This window comes from Lutra lutra, chromosome 7 (assembly GCF_902655055.1).
Source record: "Lutra lutra chromosome 7, mLutLut1.2, whole genome shotgun sequence".
NCBI lineage: Eukaryota > Metazoa > Chordata > Mammalia > Carnivora > Mustelidae > Lutra > Lutra lutra.
In genome coordinates, this window is record NC_062284.1 from 148,562,477 (window position 1) to 148,585,278 (window position 22,802).

General features: G+C 40.2%; 1 gene segment (V, D, J or C); it reads right to left on the minus strand.

Annotated features, from left to right (window-relative positions):
• LOC125104555 (immunoglobulin heavy variable 3-74-like) lies at positions 1-20,155 on the minus strand. The segment is given in 4 exon segments: positions 1-8; positions 3,065-3,071; positions 13,047-13,357; positions 20,021-20,155. Coding segments are annotated over 4 exon segments (372 nt in total).
• Between the last annotated feature and the right edge of the window lie 2,647 nt (positions 20,156-22,802).

Here is a 22,802-nt window from a genome sequence, read left to right on the forward strand (position 1 = left end):
TTAGTGATCTAGAGGACAACAGATAGAGAAAAAAGATCAGGAGTAAGCCTGGAACAAATAGATTAGAAGGCACAAAAACAAAATTAGGCAAATAAATGACTCCATGAAATGTTCCAACATCAGAATTATTGGAATCCCTGAGGGGGAGGAGAAAGAAAGAAGACTAGAAGATATAGTTGAGCAAATTCTCCATGAAAATTCTCCCACTCTGGGGAATGGAACCTGAGTTCACGTCCCAGAGGAGAAAGGCCTGCCCCCAAGATAATAGAATCTAGAAGGACCTTGAGGCACCTCATTGTGAAACTGAGGACTCATAATTTGAGACAGAAGCTCTTGAAATCAGCTAGGGGGAAGAAATTCCTTATGTACAGAGGAAGGTACATCAGAATAATTTCAGACCTGTCCTCAGAAACCTGGCAAGCTGGAAAGGGCTGGAAAGACGTATTAAGGGCACTAAATGAATAGAACATGCAGCCAAGAATACTTTATCTAGTAAGGCTGACATTCAAAATGGATGGAGAGACAAGGAGCTTCCAAGACAGGCAAGGTTTAAAAGAGTATGTGACCACCAAGCCAGCACTACAAGAAATATTAAGGGGGATTCTATAAATGAAGAATGAGCCCAAGAGTGTCATAGAACAGAAATTTATGGAGACAATCTATAGAAACAAGGACTCCACAGGCAACATGATGCTGATAAAAACGGATCTCTCCATAATCACATTCAATGTGTATGGCTTGAATGTTCCAATAAGATGGCACAGGGTTGTAGATTGGATAAAATGACAGGACCTGTCCATATGTCCTCTGCAAAAGACCCATTTTGAACCTACGGATGCATCCAGACTGAAAGTGAAGGGATGGAGAAGCATGTTTCGTGCCAATGGGCCTCAAAAGAAGGCTGGGGTAGCGATTCTCATATCAGATAAATTAAATTTTAAACTAAAGACTGTAGTCAGAGATACAGAAGATACTCATACATCATTCTTAAAGAGTCTATCTACCAAGAAGATCTAACAATTTTAAATATTTATGTCCCCCATATGGGAGCAGCCAACTACATAAGACAACTGTTAAACAAGATGAAGAGTCATATTGATATGAATAAATTAATTGTAGGATATCTTAACACACCACTTTCAGTAATAGACAAATCATCCAAGGAGAAAATCAATAAATAAACAAGAGCATTAAAGGACACATTGGACCAGATCAACCTCATTGATATATACAGAACATGCCACATTAAAACAACAGAATACTCATTCTTCTCAAGAGCACATGGAACTTTCTCCAGAATAAACCACATATGGGGTCAAAAATCTGGACTCAACTAATACCAAAAGATTGAGATTATTCCCTGTATATTCTCAGACCACAGTACCTTGAAACTGGAACTCATCCACAAGAAAAATTTGGAAGGAAATCAAACACCTGGAAGCTAAAGACCACCTTGCTTAAGAATGCTTGGATCTACCAGGAGATCAAAGAAGAACTTAAACAATTGGTGGAAACCAATGAGAATGAAGACACTTTGGTCCAAACCTGTGGGATACAGCCAAGGAGGTCCTAAGGGGGAAAGTACATAGCCATCCAAGCCTCACTCAAAAACAAAAACAAAAACAAAAACAAAAACAAAAACAAAAACAAAAAAACAGAAACAAAAACAAAAACAAAACAAAACAAAACAAAAAAACCCTGAAAAATCCAGAATACACCAGCTGTCTTTACACCTTAAAGAACTGGAGAATCAACAAGTTAAGCCAACACCACACACAAGAAGGGAAATAATCAAGATTAGAGCAGAGATCAATGAAATAGAAACTAGAGATAGAATGTATCAATGATACTAGAAACTGGTTTTTTGAAAGAAACAATAAGATCAATAAACCACTGGCCAATCTAATCCAGAAGAATAGAAAGAAGACTCAAATAAATAAAATAATGAATGAAAAGGGAGTGCTCACAACTGACACCAAGGAAATAGAAATAATCATCCAAAATTATTGTCAACAGTTATATGCCAATAAGTTATGCAACCTAGATGAAATGAATGCATTCCTGGAAACCTATAAATGTCCAAACTACATCAGGAAGAAATTGACAACCTGAATAGACCAATATCTAGTGACAAGATAGAAACACTGATCAAAAACCTCCCCAAAACAAGAGCCCAGGACCTGCGGATTCTCTGGGTAATTCCTCCAAACTTTCAAAGAAGAAATAAAACCTATTCTCCTGAAAAGATTTCAAAAAAAATTGAAGCAGAAGGGAAACTTCCAGACTTTTTTTTTATGAAGCAGCATTACCCTGATCCCCAAAACAGACAAAAACCACACCAAAAAGGATAATTTCAGACCAGTATTCTGATTAATATGAATGCTAAGATTCTCAACAAGATCCTAGCTAATAGGATTCAACAGTACATTAAAAAGATTATCCACCATGACCAGGTGCAATTTATCCATGGGATGCAGGGGTGATTCAATATTCACAAAATAAATCAATGTGATAGAACAAATCATAAGAAAAGAGAGAAAAACAGCATGGTCTTCTCAATTGAACAGAAAAAGCATTTGACAAAATCCGTTCCTCATTAAAACACTTCAAAGTATAGGGATAGAGGAAACATTCCTCAACTTCATCAAATCTATCTATGAAAAACCCACGGCAAATATCATCCTCAATGGGAAAAAGCTTGCAGCCTTCCCTTTGAGATCAGGAACACAACAAGGATGCCCACTCTCACCACTCTTGTTCAGCATAGTATTAGAAGTCCTGGTACAGCAATCTGACAACAAAGAGAAATAAAAGGTATTTGAATTGGCAATGAAGAAGTCAAACTCTCTCTGTTCGCAGATGACATGATTCTTTATATAGAAAACCCTACAGACTCCACTCCCAAACTCCTAGAACTCATACAACAATTCAATAATGTGGCCAGATACAATGTCAATGTACAGAAATGAGTTGTTTTCCTATACACTAACAATGGAAATATAGAAAGGGATATCAGGGAATCGATTCCATTTACTATAGCACCAAGAACCATAAGATACCTAGGAATAATCCTAACCAAAGGGGTAAAGGATCTGTACTCGAGGAACTACAGAACACTCATGAAAGAAATTGAAGAAGACACAAAAAGATGGAAGACCATTCCATGTTCATGGATCAAAAGAATAAATGTTGTTAAAATATCTACATTGCCTAAGCAATCTAAACTTTCAATGCCATTCTGATCAAAATTCCAGCAGCATTTTTCAAAGAGCTGGAGCAAACATTTGCACAGTCTGTATGGAACCAGAGGAGACCCTAAATTGTTAAGGACATGTTGAAAAAGAAAAAGAAAACTGGGGGCATCATGTTGCCTGATTTCAAGCATCTCTACAAAGCTGTGATCACCAGGACAGCATGGTACTGGCACACAGACAGACACAGGGAGCAGTGGAACAGAGTAGAGACCCCAGATAAAGACTCCCAACTTTATGGTCAACTAATCTTCGACAAAGCAGAAAAAAAAATGACAGTGAAAAAACTACAGTCTCTTCAATAAATGATGTTGGGAGAATTGGACAACTATGTGTAGATGAATTAAACTCGACCATTCTGTTACACTTTACACAAAGATACACTAAAAATGGATAAAATACCTCATAATGAGACAGGAATCCATCAAAATCCTAGAGGAGAACATAGGCAGTAACCTCTTTGACATCAGCCACAGCAACTTCTTTCAAGATATATTTCCAAAGGCAAGGGAAACAAAAGTGAAAATGAACTTTTGGGATTTCATCAAGATCAAAAGCTTCTGCACAGCAAAGGAAACTGTCAACAAAACAAAGAGGGAACCCACGGAATGGGAGAAGATATTCACAAATGACAGTACAGACAAAGGGTTGATATCCAAGATCTATAAAGAACTCCTGAAACTCAACACACATAAAACAGACAATCATATAAAAAATGGGCAGAAGATATGAACAGACACTTCTCCAATGAAGACATACAAATGGCTATCAGACACATGAAAAAATGTTCATCATCACTAGCCATCAGGGAGATTCAAATTAAAACCACATTGAGATACCACCTTCCACCAGTTAGAATGGCCAAAATTAGCAAGACAGGAAACAATGTGTGTGGGAGAGGATGTGGAGAAAGGGGAACCCTCTTACACTGTTTGTTGGAATGCAGGTTGGTGCAGCCTATTTGGAAAACAATGTGGAGATTTTTAAGAAATTAAAACTAGACCTTCCCTATGACCCTGCAATTTCACTACTGGATATTTACCACAAGGATACTGATGTAGTGAAGGATGGGCCATCTGTACCCAGCTTTTCATAGCAGCAATGGCCACAGTCGCCAAACTGTGGAAGGAACAAAGATGGACTTCAATGAACGGATGTATAAGGAAGATGTGGTCCTATGGAGTATTATGCCTCCATCGGAAAGGATGAATACCCAACTTCTGTATCAACATGGATGGGACTGGAAGAGATTATGCTGCATGAAATAAGTCAAGCAGAGAAAGTCAATTATCATATGGTTTCGCTTATTTGTGGAGTAAAAGGAATAGCACAGAGGACATGGGAGGATGGAGAGGAAAAGGAAGTTGAGGGAAATTGAAGGGGGAGATGAACCATTGGAGACTTTGGACTCTGAGAAACATACTGAGGGTTTTGCAAGGAAGGATGGTGGGAGGATAGGTGAGCATGGTGGTGGGTATTATGGAGGGCACATATTGCATGGAGCACTGGGTTTGGTGCATAAACAATGAATCTTGGAAAACTGAAAAAAATTAAAATTAAAACTTTGAAAAAAATTTAAAAAATATATAAATTATAGAGAGAGTAGAAAATAAGAAAGAGGGCAAGTAAAGAGTGGGCGTAACTTTCATTTTGGACAAAATAACATGCTTCAGTTGTTGCTGGGTTAATTTGATCTGTATGTTAGAGGACACTAAATCTCAAAATCACAAGGAAACTAAAAGATGGATATATAAGAAAGTATAATTGAGTATAGTGAACAACTTGCTAAAATAAAGCATATACCTGTTAAAAACTATGGTTTGTAAAAATAAAAGTTAAAAATAGCCTATGCAAAAATGAGATGATATAATACACATCTTGCCAAACATAGCCAATTTTCATAGAATCCACATATATATTCTTACATCTCAGGTTGATTTCATGGGTGTTCAAAATAGTTTTATAGATATGCAGCTAAACTCAAGGGACCTGCTTAAACTGGGTCCCCTACACCACTGCATTCTTGCCTCAATCTGCCTGTTCCTGATTGATTTTTGGTCTATATATTTGAAGACACTAAATCTGGAAACTTTAAGGAAATCAGAACTTATTTTCTATATAAATTAAATAGAGGAAACAATGGGATTATGTGGGGCATAAATCTATAAAATGAAGGTTTGAAATTTAAAAACTGAAATTAGAAAGTAAGACTCTATTTGAATGTATTTGGGTCTGGACCCCCACCACCACCTCAGGGATTCCCCAGGTCAATCCATCTCCACTACTATGTGTACCAAAATCCACAGACTTGAGTTATTGATGCCCACTGCAGCTCTCTGCGGAAAGATCCAGGGACCCATGAATGTCTCTGTGCTTTTTGACTTTTCAGTTGTTAGCGGGTGTGGGCTCACGAGTGCACCCACTTCTGCACCTCCCAGGTCATGCTGGATGCTGATGCAGTGTCCTCTCAGGTGTCACATCATTCTGAGAGCTGTTGCCCAGTTGTGGATGTAGCCACTTTGTGCACCAAGCCATGGGCTTACACATGCACCCTCTTGCATGGCTCCCAGTTCAAGGCCAGGTGCCTCTCCAGTGTCCTTTCATGGGTCACACCACCCTCGCCCTGAGAACTGTTGCCCCGTTTTGGTCACAAATCATTTTATATCTTCTCTGGGATGTTAAGGAACCCATACCTTCTAGTTCTTTTCAGGGTGGTCAGGCACAGAGCAGTCTCCCAACTGGCCTGAGTCTCCCAACTGGTAACTGGAGCTGAGAGTCACTTCTGAGCTTATTGACCATAACCTGTCTCCCTGTGCCACTGCTTGGGCAGTCTATCGGTTCAGGCTTCCCCGTTCCTTTGGTTTTCTGTGACCTGAGATCACAGTGATCCACCCAGAATTTTGTCCTATTCATCCCCTGTGCTCTTTTCAGTAAGGGATGTCTCTCGCTGGAGCTGATTTTGAAGGGTCATGATTTTTAATATCACTTTCTGGTCACTATCTTATGGAGAATCCCTCCAATCTCCACTTATCTTCCAATATGTCCACCAAAGGTTTATGTTTCTGCACTTCCTACTTCACAAAAAGTAGTCATTTTGTTGCTTGTAGAAATCTGGATAATTGTTCTTACATCTGAGGTTGAATTCGTGTGTGTTCAGAATGGCTTGATAGACATCCAGCTAAATTCAAGGGACCAGCTGAAATGAGGTCCCTACTCTGCTGCCATCTTGCTCCCCTTCTCCTGAAACAGACTCTGAATGACAGACTAGATCACATTGATTTCTTTTCTTTTTTTATGTTTTAAGAATTTTTTATTTAAATTCAATTCAGTTAACACATAGTGCATTATTGGTTTCAGAGGTAGAATTTAGTGATTCATCAGGTGCATATAACACCTAGTGCTCATTCCATCAAGTGCCCTCCTTAATGCCCATGAGACAGTTATCCCATCCACCCTCCCCAGCCACCTCTAGTTTGAACACAAAATTTTGAGTATAAGATCAGATTTGGACTGGGAAACGTTCCTCCCAGAATTCTAGCATTAATTATTTATTTTCTCACAACATTATCTCCTTAAATTCCTTTTTAAAATTATGTTCAGTTAGCCACCATATAGTACATCACTAGTTTTTTATGTAGTGTTCAACAATTCATTATTTGCAGGTAACACCTAGTGCTCACCCATCATGTGTTCTTATTGCCCATCACTGAGTTTCCCCATCCGGCCACTCCTACCCCTCCAAAACCTTATTTGTTCCACAGAGGAATATATTGATTTCTGATATCATTTATTTCGGGTTTTCTCTTTTCCTTTTGATAAATCTAGGCATAGGTTTCTCAATTTTATTTTATTATTTCCCAAAAAACTAGACCTTGCTTTTTTGTTCTATTCTGTGTTTGTTTTTTTGTTTTGTTTTGTTTTATATCATTTATTACTGCCCTAATCTTTACTATTTCCTTCCTTCTCCTGTATTTAGGTTTTAGTCATCATACCTTCTCTAGCTCCTTCAGGTGTAACGTTAGAGTGTTTCTTTCAGATTTTTCTTGCTTCTTGAGGTCGTCCTCGATGTTGCGTATTTTTCTGTTAAGACTACTTTTGCTTCAGAGAAATAAGGGGAAAGTGAAAAAGGTTTCATACTCCTGTGTGTGTGTGTGTGTGTGTTTAAACGTGTGTGTGTGTGTAATGTTCAGACTACACATCACACCTGGAGGGGGGGTCCACTGCTTTCCCACATTGTCACTAACATTGTGGCTGTGAGCACTGTTTAAAAAAACAGTGACTCCCCAACCAAGACCCTTTCTTCCTTTGCTTTGGATTGTTGATGCCTCTGGAGGTCTCATGCCCAGCATGCACTTTATGCTGCTTCTAGCGAGTTTGCACGTTGAACAGCGTGGACCTGTGATGCACAGTGAGGGCAGCTGGGAGTCCTGTAAAGGCTCACTTGATGAGCAACAGTTTATTTGTGATTCATTGGTATTTAGAGACAGCAAAAAACAACTTGAGTGACTCTGTATTTTGTGCATTTTAGTATAATTGTTTTCCCATTAGAACACATTTTCGAAGTCAGAGAGTGAAGAGGTAAGCACAGAATCATGTGTGCAGAGGACGCTCCTGAGGGAAAGTGTTCTCTGGATAGGAATCACTAGATCCTGACAGCAAATTTGCCCATAACTTTCATCTGCATCTGCTCCTGGGGTTAAAGACAGAACTGGTGAGTGGTGTGCACCCCCTGGTGGTCCAGATCCCATCCTACAGGGAGGTTTGTGTCTGGGCTCACACTGATGTCCCCTCAGTGTGTCTGTTGCACAGTAATACACGGCCGAGTCCTCAGATCTCTGGCTGTTCATCCTCAGATACAGTGAGTTCTTGCTGTTGTCTCTGGAGATGGTGAATCGGCCCTTCACAGAGTCTGCGTAGCTTGTGCTACTTCCATCATTGCTAATATATGCTACCCACTACAGCCCCTTCCCTGGAGCCTGGTGGACCCAGCTCATGTAGTAGCTGCTGGAGGTGAATCCAGAGGCTGCACAGGAGAGTCTCAGGGATCCCCCAGGCTTCACCAGGTCTCCCCCAGACTCCACCAGCTGCACCTCACCCTGAACACCTGCAGAGAAGACATCCTGGTCAGGAAACTCACACATCCACAGTTACTTTCATTCATATCCTCTCATGTCCTGAACTTCTCTTGTTTACCATGAATTACCTTTTAAAAGAGCAACAAGGAAAACCCAGCCAAGCACAAACTCCATTGTGAGTTGTCTGTGTCCTGTCCTGAGTACTGACTGGAACACCTGGGAATCCTGGTGCTGGGGCTCCTCTCCCAGCTGCAGAGTCAGGTTTGGGCTGTTTTTAATCAACATATAGAGGACCCTATTTGTATGTTCTCTGACTATATATTCAGCTTGGGATCTATGTGACCTTAGAGGACAATGGCCAGAAGATATCTGACTGTCTTCATTTTGGTTGTTTTGACCACTTTAGAAAAAAAAAAATGATTTTCATTATATAACTTTCCAGAGTATATACTTGGACATGTGCTACTTTCTTTTTACATATTCACACAAATGTGAGATTGATGTCATTTAATGCCATAATGAATTATAAACCAACACCAAAAATTTTAGAGGGTTTTTTGAGGTGTCCAAGAGCAAACACAGGATGAGAGGGAGCCCCAGTATGTGGCCTGTCCCCTGAGCAGCCTGGAGGGAAGAGTTGGCAGGCTGGTGAGGAATGTGGAACCCTTCCTATAATGGGGACAGGATTATTTTACTTCCTCTCTATATTGCCCTGAAATATAGAGAGCATTGGGTTTGTGTAGGTGCATTTTCTAGTATTTCAATATCTATGTGTTCCTCCCAAGTAATCTCTGGGATTATTTGTAAGAATTTTGGTGAGTGTGCTTGACACAGAATGAATGACATATAGGCAGAGTGTGTGATAGGATTAACATTGGTGTCATAATCAACATTCTCCAGAATGAACAAATCAACCCTCCATAAAATCCCCTGTATTTTCTCGAATTCATCCTTCCTCTTCCCTTCTTCTCCCTGTTGACACATATCTATGGGCTTTTCTCATTTTATTGAGACTAGTTTTAACTTTAAGAATTTATATTGTATGTAATTTTATTTGTAAGACTTTTTTTTCTTTTAGCTCTGCACAAATCCTTGAAAATTCAACCATGCTGCTGTCTGTAGCAAGAACCATTTACTTTACCATTTATTTGACACATGGAAAAGTCTAACAGAGTAGATACCCCAGATAAAGACTGTCAACTTTATGGTAAGCTAATCTTTGACAAAGCAAGAAAAAGTAGACAGTGGAAAAAAGACAGTCTCTTCAATAAATGGTACTGGGAAAATTGGACAGCTATGTGCAGAAGAATGAAACTCGACCATTCACTTACACCATACACAAAGATAAACTTGAAATGGATGAAAGAACTCCATGTGAGACAGGAATCCATCAAAGTCCTAGAGAAGAACATAGGCAGTAACCTCTCTGACATCAGCCACAGCAACTGCTTTCAAGACAGTCTTCAAAGGCAAAGGAAACAAAAGAAAAAAATGAATTTGGGGACTTCATCAGAATCCAAAGCTTCTGCACAGCAAAGGAAACAGTCAACAAAACAAAGAGGCAACCCACAGAATGGGAGAAGATATATGCAAATAACACTACAGATAAAGGGCTGATATCTAAGATCTAGAAAAAAACTCCTCAAACTCAACACTCTAAAAAAAAAAAAGATAATCACGTCAAAAATGGGCAGAAGACATGAACAGACACTTCTCCAAAGGAGACATACTAATAGCCAACAGACACATGAAAATCTGTTCATCATCATTAGGCTTGGGGGAATTCACATCAAAACCACATGGAGATACCACCTTACACCAATTAGAATGGCCAAAATTAACAAAACAGTAAACAACGTATGTTGGAGAGGATGTGGAGAAAGGGGAACCCTACACTTTGGTGGGAAAGGACATTGGTGCAGCCACTGTGGAAAACAGTGTGGAGATTCCTCAAGAAATTAAAAATAGAGCTTCACTATGACTCTGCAATTGCACTACTGGGTATTTACCCCAAAGATGCAGATGTGGTGAAAAGAAGGGCCATCTGTACCCCAAGGTTCATAGCAGAAATGGCCATGGTCGCCAAACTGTGGAAAGAGCCAAGATGCCCTTCAACGGACGAATGGATAAGGAAGATATGGTCCATATACACAATGGAGTGTTATGCCTCCATCAGAAAGGATGAATACCCAACTTCTGTAGCAACATGGATGGGACTGGAAGAGATTATGCTGAGTGAAATAAGTCAAGCACAGAGAGTCAATTATCATATGGTTTCACTTATTTGTGGAGCATAAGAAATAACATGGAGGACAGGGGAGATAGAGAGGAGAAGGGTGTTGAGGGAAATTTTAGGGGGAGACAAACCATGAGAGACTGTGGACTCTGAAAAACAATCTGAGGGTTTTGAAGGGGCAAGAGGTGAGAGTTTGGGTGAGCCTGGTTGTGCATATCATGGAGGGCATGTATTGCATGAAACACTGGGTGTGGTGCATAAACAATGAATTCTGGTAAACTGAAAAGTAATTTAAAAAATTAAAAAATTAAAAAGTTAAAATCACTGGACAAGTTCTAGAATAAGAATGCAATAAAGTTTGGAATGTTGTGATTAAAATAACACAATGATATATTACCTTATACAAGTTAGAAAGACTAAAATTAACAAGACAGGGAACAACAAATGTTGGAGAGGATGTGGAGAAAGGTGAACCCTCTTATGCTGTTGGTGGGAATGCATGTTGATACAGCCACTTTGGAAAACAGTATCTGGATGCTTCAAAAAGTTAAAAATAGAACTACCCTATGAGTCAGCAATTGTTCTACTGGGTATTTACCCCAAAGATACAGATGTAATGAAAAAAGGGGCACATGCACTCCAATATTCATAGAATTAATGCTCACTATAGTGAAACTGTGGGAGGAGCTGAGATGTTCTTCCACATATAAATGGTATGATAATGAAGATGTGGTCCATATATACAATGGAATATGACTCAGCCATCAGAAAGGATGAATACCTACCATTTCATCGATTTGGATGGAACCAGAAGGTTTTATGTCAAGTAGAATAAGTCAAGCAGAGAAAGATATTTATCCTATGGTTTCACCTCTATGTGGATCATAAGGAATAGTGAGGAGGACCACAGAGAAAGTCAATTATCATACGGGTTTACTTACTTGTGGAGCATAAGGAATAACATGAAGGAAATTAGGAGATTAAAGGAAAACTGAATTGCGGTAAATTGGAGGGGGATATGAAGCATGGGAGACTGTGGACTCTGAGAAACAAACTGAGGGTTTGGGAGTGGAGGGTTTGGAGGGATGGGTGAGCCTGTTGGTGGGTTTTAAGGAGGACACGTATTGCATGGAATACAAGGTGTGGTGCATAAACAGTGTATCTTGGAACACTGAAAAATGAAAAAAAAATCAGGGAGGGAGAAAAACCATGAGAGACCCTGGATTCTGGAAAACAAACGAGGATTACAGAAGTGAGGGTGGTGGGGGTTGGGTAGCCAGGTGATGGGTATTAAGGAGGGCAGGTGATGTGATGAGCACTGGGTGTTATACACAACTAATGAATCTTTGAACACTTCACAAAAAGCATGATATACTATATGCTGGCTAAGTAAATATTAACAGAGAATATAGGCATTTTTCACATTTTTAAATTTTCTTTTCAGTGTTCCAGAATTCATTGTTTATGCACCAAGGAAATAGGGCTTTGACTGACACACTGGGCCACATAGAGTCTTTTATTATTTATTTGGGCCCTTTCTCTTTTATTTTGGTAAGTTTAAGTGGAGGATTCTCAGGTGTATTGTGGTTTTTTTCCCCCAAAGTATCACGTGACGTGATGAGCACAGGGTTTTATACTGAACAGATGGAGCATTGAGTATTATATCAAAAATCAATGATGTACTATACCTTGTCTAATTGATTTAGAAAAAAAAAATATGCAGACCCTGGTTTCTTTGATTTGTTCTGTGTTTCCCAGTTTCTATATAATATCTTTCTGCTCTAATCTTGCTATTTCCTTCCTTCTGCTATATTTAGTATTCAGTTTTTCTTTCTCTAGGAGCTTTAGGTGTAATGTTAGGTTGTCTATTTGAGATTTTTCATTCTTCTTGAGGTGCTCCTGTATGCTGTGTATTTCTGTCTTAGGACCACCTTTGTTGCAGAGAAATTACAGGATGGCGATAGAGGTTTTCTACTCTTTCCTTAAACTTTATTTTATTTTTTTCAGTGGAGGTTTTATACTCGTGTGTGTGTGTGTGTGTGTGTGTGTGTGTGTGTGTGTGTGTGTGTGTGATCTCTGGCTTCGCTGGAGGGTCATGTTATCCACAGTGAGTACCACTGAGATTCTTATAAAGGTTTTGTTGACCTGCATCAGGATATTTGTAATTTATTGGTATTTAAGGACAAGAGGAAACTAATGTAACTGACTTTTTTTTGCATGTTAGTATATTTTTCTTCTTGTTACAACTAAGTTTCTAAGTCAGAGAGTGAGTATATAAGCACAGAACAATGTCAAGGAGGCTCCCTTGGCGAAACTGCACTATGGAGAGGAAACCCCAGACCCTAACAGGAAATATGTCATAACTGCCATCTGCACCTGCTCCTGGGATTAAGGACAGAATTGGTGATACATGTACACCCTCTGCTGGTCTGTTATTCTTGTAGTTTGAGGTTTGTGTCTGGGCTCACACAGCAGTCCCCTCACTGTGTCTCTCGCACAGCAATACACGCCCGTGTCCTCGGCTCTCAGGATGTTCATCTGCAGATACAGCATGTTCTTGCCATTGTCTCTGGAGATGGTGAATCGGCCCTTCACAGAGTCTGCATAGTCTATGCTACTTCCATCACTGCTAATAACTGTGACCCACTGCAGCCCCTTCCCTGGAGCCTGGCAGATCCAGCTCATGCCATAGCTACTGAAGGTGAATCCATAGGCTGCACAGAAGAGTCTCAGGGACCCCCCAGGCTTCACCAGGTCTCCCCCAGACTCCACCAGCTGCACATCACACTGGACACCTGAAGACACAAGACATCTTGTTCAGGGAACTCTCACATACCCAGTGTTTCTTTCACTCATATCCACTCACATCCTCAACGTCTATTGTTCACCATGAATTACCTCTTTCTTTTTTTATTATTAATTTTTTTTATTTTTTTAAATAAACATATAATTTATTTTTCTCCCCAGGGGTACAGGTCTGTGAATCGTGAGGTATACACTCTTCACAGCACTCACCATAGCACATACCCTCCCCAATGTCCATAACTCCACCACCCTCTCCCAACGCCCCTCCCCCCAGCAACCCTCAGTTTGTTTTGTGAGATTAAGGGTCTCTTATGCTTTTTCTCCCTCCCAATCCCATCTTGTTTCATTTATTCTTTTCCTACCCTCCGAACCCCCCACATTACATCTCCACTTCCTCATATCAGGGAAATCAAACGACACTTGTCTTTCTCCAGTTGACTTATTTCACTAAGCATAATACCCTCTAGTTCCATCCACGTCATCGCAAATGGCAAGGTTTCATTTCTTTTGATGGCTGCATAGTATTCCATTATATATATATATATATATATATATATATATATATATATATACCACACCTTCTTTTCCATTCATCAGTTAATGGACATCTAGGTTCTTTCCATAGTTTGGCTATTGTGGACATTGCTGCTATAAACATTTGGGTGCGCGTGCCCCTTGAGATCACTACATTTGCATCTTTAGGGTAAATACCCAGTAGTGCAATTGCTGGGTCATAGGGTAGCTCTATTTTCAACTTTTTGAGGAACCTCCCTGCTGTTTTCCAAAGTGGTTGCACCAGCTTCCATTCCCACCAACAGTGTAGGAGGGTCCATCTTTCTCTGCATCCTTGCCAGCATCTATCATTTCCTGACTTGTTAATTTCAGCCATTCTGACTGGTGTGAAGTGGTATCTCACTGTGGTTTTGATTTGTATTTTCCTGATAGCTAATGAGGATGAACACTTTTCCATGTTTCTGTTAACCATTTGAATGTCTTCTTTGGATAAGTATCTGTTATTGTCGTCTGCCCATTTGTTGTCTTGGCTTTCTGTTTTTTGAGTGTTGAGTTTGAGGAGTTCTTTCTTGATCTTGGATATCAGCCCTTGCATAACCCTTGGATATCCAAGATAGCCCTTGGATATCTGTACTGTCATTTGCAAGTATCTTCTCCCATTCTGTGGGTTGCCTCTTTGTTATGTTGACTGTTTCCGTTGCTGTGCAGAATATATAATTTATATAATATAATTTCTAGAATATATAATTTTGTAATTGTATTAAATGTTCCTTTATTTCTAGGACTTCTATTGCTGAGCCAAATATTTGGCAATACCACCATATTTATTATGTCTTTTTATGATAGCTTTCCAAAGATGACATAGAGCACAATATGTCCAGTTTAAAGCTGATGATTGGGATCGGGATTGTATCTGTATTTTATGTTTGTATTTATTTATTTATTTATTTATTTATTTATTTATTTATTTATTTATTTTAGTTACCATACAGTATATCATTAGTTTTTGATATAGTGTTTCTGTATATCAATAAATCACTACTCAGATTGGAGTTGCAAAAGCTCAAGAAATAAATGGAACAAGCATCAGATGAACAAATTCGTGTCAATATATCTTCTAATTGTGGTCATGAGACAAACAATAAACTCAAACTCTTGGGAGTGAAAAGTTCTCAGAGGGGCTAAGAACCAGCATCTTGGCATATTGTGAATGCAGATCCCTGATGACAAATAAACTGTCACAAGATTTAGGTAGAATATTTAATGGATTTCTTGTTATCATGTGTACTAAAGGTGTTATAGCGTAAAGTTCACCAAGACCATATCATTAAATCAATCCTGTCCTTGTGCATTTCTATCCTGTAGGATGGGGACAAATCATAAAAATCCTCCCCTCACCCTGGTGGTCCTGTCAGGATGGGAGGAAGATGACGCAGAGCAGGAATGCATGGAGATCCACGCATCCTGTGTCCACCACAGAAACAAAGAATTTATCTGCAGAGGAAGCCCTCAGAAGAAGCATCCTGGGGTCACAGGTGGAGCCCCATAGGATCTGGGATGGGAACAGATGTCACAATCTCAATTCTGTTGAGGACTACACAAACTTTTCACATGGAATTAAAGCCTTAGTCTTCAGGGGAAAGTAGGGAAACAAGAAGCTGGGGACACCCAGGGACCACTGGAGCTGTTGTGGGGGGAAAACCGGGAGGAACAGAATGACTGTGTACCTAGAGAGAGGCAAGAATACATGGACTTGGACCACTGGTGGAGGAGGGGCAGTGACACGTGCAGGCCTCCCCCGACCCAGGTTCCTGGGAGCACATGAGGCTAAGGCTACATCATCACATCAGTGTTCTTGTAGACTGAAGCCTTCCACCACATTAACGACTGTCACCTGAGTAGCAGGTGAGTACTGGAGAGTGGAAGTAGATTCTACATGGGGGAGCTCAAGGCGATCACGGTGCTGACAAGGGAACAGAAACAGGAGATCTCTGGAGGAATCTGAACTCTTGTGTGGCTACAGCAGAGACACATTTCACTGCTGCTACCAAAACAGCCCGTTTTCCAGTGGAGCCAGGAAAGAATCACACACTCCACAGCATAGGCTTCACAAAGAGAGGGTGTGATCATCTACAGCAAGCATAAAATATAATAATATAATACCAAGTGCTCTTTTATGGCACACATTCATAAAACCCCACCATAATTCCAGGAGCTCCATAGCTCCGTACTGTTAGGGAGCCTCTCTGTTCCACCCGCCCCTCTATTCTCTTGTGGTTCAATTCCTGGATGTGCAAGTTTGGCGACAGCAGCTCCATGTACAGTCATGTGGAAATTTGTCAAAGCTGGGTCACTCCATTGTATTTGGTAATTCAGAGCTGCTCCATACATGATGAGTGAATTTAACTCCCCCCAAAACACCTTCACTACCAGATATGTTCACGTGTAAAGGACAGAATAGGATGGCAGAGCTGTCAGATTTTGTCATCACTTCAATCAGTGTCACCTCCCTGGGAGCATCCTGGGTGAACCATCATCACTCCATGACACATTTACACAAGTAATGCCTTCTCTGGTCCTGCAATGACACTTCACACCTGTGTGACAGGGGCAGGTCACCCCTGTTAACCTGTTTCCTCATCACTGCACTCAGTGATTTAGATCAGAGCTCTGTGAAGGCTCTTCTCTCATATCTTCATGAACAGTGCTGTGGATTCAGGATCTTGTCTCCTGGCTTCCCTGTAGGTTGTTATTGTGAATTACATAATAAATACACTACCTGCCTGATAGAGGCATTGAAGACCATGAGAAGTTGGCGGATCCAGTTATAAGGACACATCTGGATGCTGTGTTAGGGTCTGGAAGAGAGGACTGAACAGCTCTGGGACTGCAGAGGGGAAGAGACACCCCCAGCATCAAGGTCCATGGGAGTCTTAAACTCACCGATGTTCTCTGGACCTTTAATCTCCATAGACTAATGTCAGTGTCCACGCTGGCTCCAGGGTGTGTGTGGACCTGGATGGAGACCAGCTGACTTCACTTCTCAGAGGGAAGTAAAGAAACAGGAGTGTTTATATTTATGTGGGTGCAGGTGGTTCCTATGGTTTTCTCATCCCCAGGAACAGCACACCTGGCATGTGGGGGTCACAGGTGTCTATGATGTGAACATTGTCAATGAAAACTCTGGCTGGATACTAGGATGTGTTCAAAGACCCATTTAGAAAAGGCTTGCATCAAAATCTGAGAGGAGAACACAGATAGTAACCTCTTAGATCCTCAAATGCAGCAACCTCTTGCAAGGTGGGTCTCTAAAAGCAAGGGAAACAACGAAAAAGGAACTTTTGGGACTACACCAAGATAAAAATCTTCTGCAATGCAAAGCGAACAGTCAACCAAACCAAAAGATAACATATGGAATTGGAGAAGATATTTGCAAATGATACTACAGACAAGGGGTTGATATCCAAGATCAATAACGAACTTACCAGACTCAACACCCAAAAAAGCAAATAATCCCATCAAGAAATGGGCAGAAGGCATGAGTAGACACTTCTTGAGAGAGACATACAAATGGACAACAGACATGAAAAAAATGCTCCACATCTCTTGTCACCATGGAAATGTAAATCAAAACCACATGAGATGTTAACTTATATGAGTTAGAAAGGCTAAAATTAATATTACAGGGAACAACAGATGTTGGAGAAGATTTGGAGAAAGGGGAACCCTCTTACACTGTTGGTGGGAATGCAAGGTCATACAACCACCTTGGAAAACAGTTTCTAGGTTCCTCAAAAAGCTTAAAATAGTACTGCCCTATGACTCAGCAATTGCACTATTGGGTATTTACCCCAAAGATACAGATGTAGTTAAAAATGGGGCACATGAACCCCAATATTCATAGGATTAATTTCACTATAGTGAAACTGTGGAAGGAGCTGAGGTGTCCTTCCACATATGAATGGATAAAGAAGATGTGGTCCGTATATACAATGGAATATTACTCAGCCATCAGAAAGGATGAATACCTACCATTTCATCGACTTGGATGGAACTGGAGGGTGTTATGTCATGTAGAATAAGTCAAGCAGAGAAAGATATTTATTCTGTGGTTTCACTTCTATGTGGAACATAAGGAGTAGTGAGGAGGACCACAGAGAAAGTCAATTATCATACCATTTTACTTACTTGTGGAGCATAAGGAATAACATAGAGCATTAGGAGAGGGAAAGGAAAAGTGAATCGGAAATTGGAGGGGGATATGAAACATGAAAGACTGTGGACTATGAGAAACAAACTGAGAGTTTGGGAGTGGAGGGGGGTGGAGGGATGGGTGAGCCTGGTAGTGGGTATCAAGGAGGACACATATTGCATGGAGCACTGGGTGTGGTGCATAAACAGTGAATCTTGGAACACTGAAAATTAAAATTAAATTTTAAAAAAGGAAATCAGAGAGGGAGACAAACCATGAGAGATTCTGGATTCTGGGAAACAAGGATTACAAAAGGGAGGGTGGTGGGGGATGGGGTAGCCAGTTGATGAGTATTAAGGAGGGCAGGTGATGTGATAAGCACTAATGTATCTTTGAACACTACATCAAAAACTAATGGTGTAATGTATGTTGGCTATTTGAACATTAAAAAAGAACATAGACTTTTTTTCCAGGTTTTTAAAATTTCGTTTTAGTGTTCCAGAATTCATTGTTTATGCACCAAGGAAATAAGGGCTTTGAATGAAACACTGGACCAGATAGATTTCTTTATTATTTTTGGGGGGGCACTTTCTCTTTTATTTTGATCAGTTTAAGTAGAGGATTATCAGGTGTATTGTGTTTTTTTCCCCCAAAGTTTATAGGAAGTGATGAGCACAGGGTTTTATACTGAACAGATGGAGCAGTGAATATTACATCACAAATCAATGATGTACTATACCTTGGCTAATTTAATTTAAAAAAAATATCAGACCCGGTTTCTTTGATACATTCTGTGTTTCTTAGTTTATATACAATCTCTTTCTGCTGTAATCTTGATATTTCCTTCCATCTTCTATATTTAGGATTCAGTTGTTGCTCATTCTCTAGCATCTTTAGGTGTAATGTTAGTTTGTTTATTTGAGATGCTTCTTGCTTCTTGAGGTGCTCCTGGATGGGGTGTATTTTTGTCTTAGGGCCACCTTTGCTGCAGAGAAATCACAGGATGGTGATAAAGGCTTTCTACTCTTTTCTTAAGTTTAATTTTATTTTTTCAGTGGAGGTTTTATACCCGTGTGTGTGTGCGCGCGCGTGCATGCGCATGTGTGTGTATGTGATCTTCTGGCTCCGCTGGAGGTTCTTGTGATCCACAGTGAGTGCCACTGAGATTCTTATAAAGGTTTTGTTGAACTGCATTGGGATATTTGTAATTTATTGGTATTTAAGGATAAGAAGAAACTAATGTTACTGACTCCTTTTTTTTTTTTTTTTGCATGTTAATATATATTTCCTCCTGTTACACTTAAGTTTCTAAGTTAGAGAGTGAATAGGTAAGCACAGAATACTGTCAAGGAGGCTCTCCTGGGGAAACTGCCCTATGGAGAGGAAACCCCAGACCCTGACAGGGATATGTTGTAGACTCCATCTGCACCTGCTCCTGGAATTAAAGACAGAATTGGTGAGGAGTGTGCACCCTCTGCTGGTCTGATACCCTTGTTGTTTGAGGTTTGTGTCTGGGCTCACACTGAGGGCCCCTCACTGTGTCTCTCACACAGTAATACACGGCCGTGTCCTGAGCTCTCAGGCTGCTCATCTGCAGATACAGCGTGTTCTTGCCATTGTCTCTGGAGATGGTGAATCGGCCCCTCACAGAGTCTGCATAGTATGTGCTTCAAACACTGTTAAGATATGCGACCCACTGCAGCCCCATCCCTGGAGCCTGGTGGACCCAGTTCATTTCATTATTACTGATGGTGAATCCAGAGGCTGCACAGGAGAGTCTCAGAGACCCCCCAGGCTTCACCAGGTCTCCCCCAGACTCCACCAGCTGCACCTCAGACTGGACACCTGTAGACACAAGACATCCTAGTCAGAAAACTGTCACATATCCATGGTTTCTCTTACTCATATCCACTCACATACTCAATGTCTCTTGTTCTCAATAAATTACCTTTTAAAAGAGCAACAAGGAAAACCCAGCCCAGCACAAACTCCATGGTGAGTTCACTGTGTCCTGTCCTGCTCAGTGAATGTGGACACCTGGAAATCCCAGGACTGGGGCTCCTCTCCCAGCTGCATGGTCTGGGCTGGGCTGTTTTATTCAGTGGAGGGAAGACCCTATTTGCATGTCCTCTGAGTATATAGTTGGCTCCAGACATAGATTCAATTCTTTACAAGTTAAAAACAAAGATTGCATTGTTTGTAGTTCACTTTTTTAGATGGCACTTTGACAATATGTAGTATTCTTTTTTTGTTTGTTTGTTTGTTTGTTTAAAAATGCATTTATTGGATTCCTTAATGTCTCAGTGGGTTAAAGACTCTGTGTGTGGCTCAGGTCATGATCCTGGGGTCCTGAGATCGATCCCCCCATCAGACTTTCTGCTCAGCTAGAAGCCTGCTTCCCCCCACCCTGCCTACCTCTCTGATTACTTGTTATCCCAGTCTGTCAAATAAATAAAATCTTTTAAAAAATGAATTTATTGGTAGGAAACGTTGGAGCAGGACATCAATACTATAAATTCCCATTCAGAGTTAATAATTCTATCAGAGCCAAGTTTAAATATACCTTTAATATATGAAAGAATAAACTTTGCAAAAGTGCTAGGATTATCAGTTTCCAAGCTCTGTTGTGTTGCATTGTCCTGTGTGTCTGTTTTTAAGCCAGTACCATACTGTTTTGATAACAACAGCTTTGTAATCTAGCTTGAAATTGGAGTGTGGTGACTCCAGGTGGCTTAGTTGCCTGTTTGCTTTCTTTCTTTCTTTAAAAAAATATTTATTTATTTAAATTTCTTTTAAGTGTACCAGAATTCATTGTTTATGCATCACACCCAGTGCTCCATGCAATACGTTTCCTCCATAATGCCCACCACCAGGCTGACCCAACCTCCTACCTTCCTTCCTTCAAAAACCCTCATTACTTCTTCCGAGTCCACAGTCTCTCATGATTAGTCTCCCCCTCCAATTTTCCCCAACTCCCTTCTCCTATCCATCTCCCCATGTCCTCTGTTATTCCTTATGCTCCACAAATAAGCAAAATCATATGATAATTGACTTTCTCTGCTTGACTTACTTCATTCAGCAGTATTCTAATGTGTGAAGAGAATTTTTTTCTCTTTTTATATTACAGCATTTGTAAAATTATTTTATGTTAGTCACCATGCAATACATCATTAGTTTGTTTTTTTTTTTTTTTTTGCACTGTACACTTTTTGCTGCTTTGTCACAGATTATTTGACCATTGAGTTGAGGGTCCATGTCTGGGCTCTCTACTCTGCTCCACGGGTCTCTGTGCCTGTTCTTGTGCCAGTGCCATGCTGTCTTGGTGATCACGGCTTTGTAGTAAAGCTTGAAATCAGGTAACGTGATGCTCCAGTTTTGTTTTTCTTTTTCAACATTTCCTTAGCAATTCAGGGTGTTTTCTGGCTCCATATAAATTTTAGGATTGTTTGTTCCAGAACAAAAATACGAAAAAGCATTTCATGATCACGGATTGGAAGAATAAACATTGTTAAAATATCTATACTGCCCAGAGCAATCTATACTTTCAGTGCAATCCCTATCAATATTCCAGTAGCATTTTTCAAAACAAGGACTTTGAATGACACACTAGATCAGACTGATTTCTTTTTTTTTTTTTTTGTCTTCTCACTACTTTTTTAAATCATTTTTTAAATTTATTTTCAACATAACAGTATTCATTGTTTTTGTACCACACACAGTGCTCCATGCAATCCGTACCCTCTCTAATACCCACCACCTGGTTCCCCCAACTTCCCACCCCCAACCTCTTCAAACCTTTCAGATTGTTTTTCAGAGTCCATAGTATCTCATGGTTCACCTCCCCTTCCAATTTCCCCCAACTCCCTTCTCCTCTCTAACTCCCCATGTCCTCCATGCTATTTGTTATGTTCCACAAATAAGTGAAACCATATGATAATTGACTCTCTGTGCTTGACTTATTTCACTCAGCATAACCTCTTCCAGTCCCGTCCATGTTGCTACAAAAGTTGGGGATTCATCCTTTCTGATGGAGGCATAATACTCCATAGTGTATATGGACCACATCTTTCTTATCCATTCGTCCATTGAAGGGCATCTTGGTTCTTTCCACAGTTTGGCGACCGTGGCCATTGCTGCTATAAACATTGGGGTACAGATGGCCCTTCTTTTCACTACATCTGTATCTATGGGATAAATACCCAGTAGTTCAATGGCAGGGTCATAGGGAAGCTCTATTTTTAATTTCTTGAGGAATCTCCACACTGTTCTCCAAAGTGTCTGCACCAACTTGCATTCCCACCAACAGTGTAAGAGGGTTCCCCTTTCTCCACATCCCCTCCAACACATGTTGTTTCCTGTCTTGCTAATGTTTTCTTTTTTTAAATTTTTATTAACACATAATATATTATTAGCCCCAGGGTTAATGGTCTGTGAATCGTCAGACTTGCACACTTCACAGCACTCACCATAGCACATACCCTCCCCAATGTCCATAACCCAACCACCTCTGTTTTCTTATTTTATGTTTTATTTTTTTTTAATTTAAATTCAGTTCAATTAACACAGTGCATTATTCGTTTCAGAGGTAGAATTTAGTGATTCATCAGTTGAACATAACACTGAGTGCTCATTCCATCAAATGCCACTAAAACTGTGAGCAATATTGGTCCTAGCCAGCCCTAACCTGGGTGACGGCCATTCCTTGGACTGCCATCTGAAGTCCTGGCCCA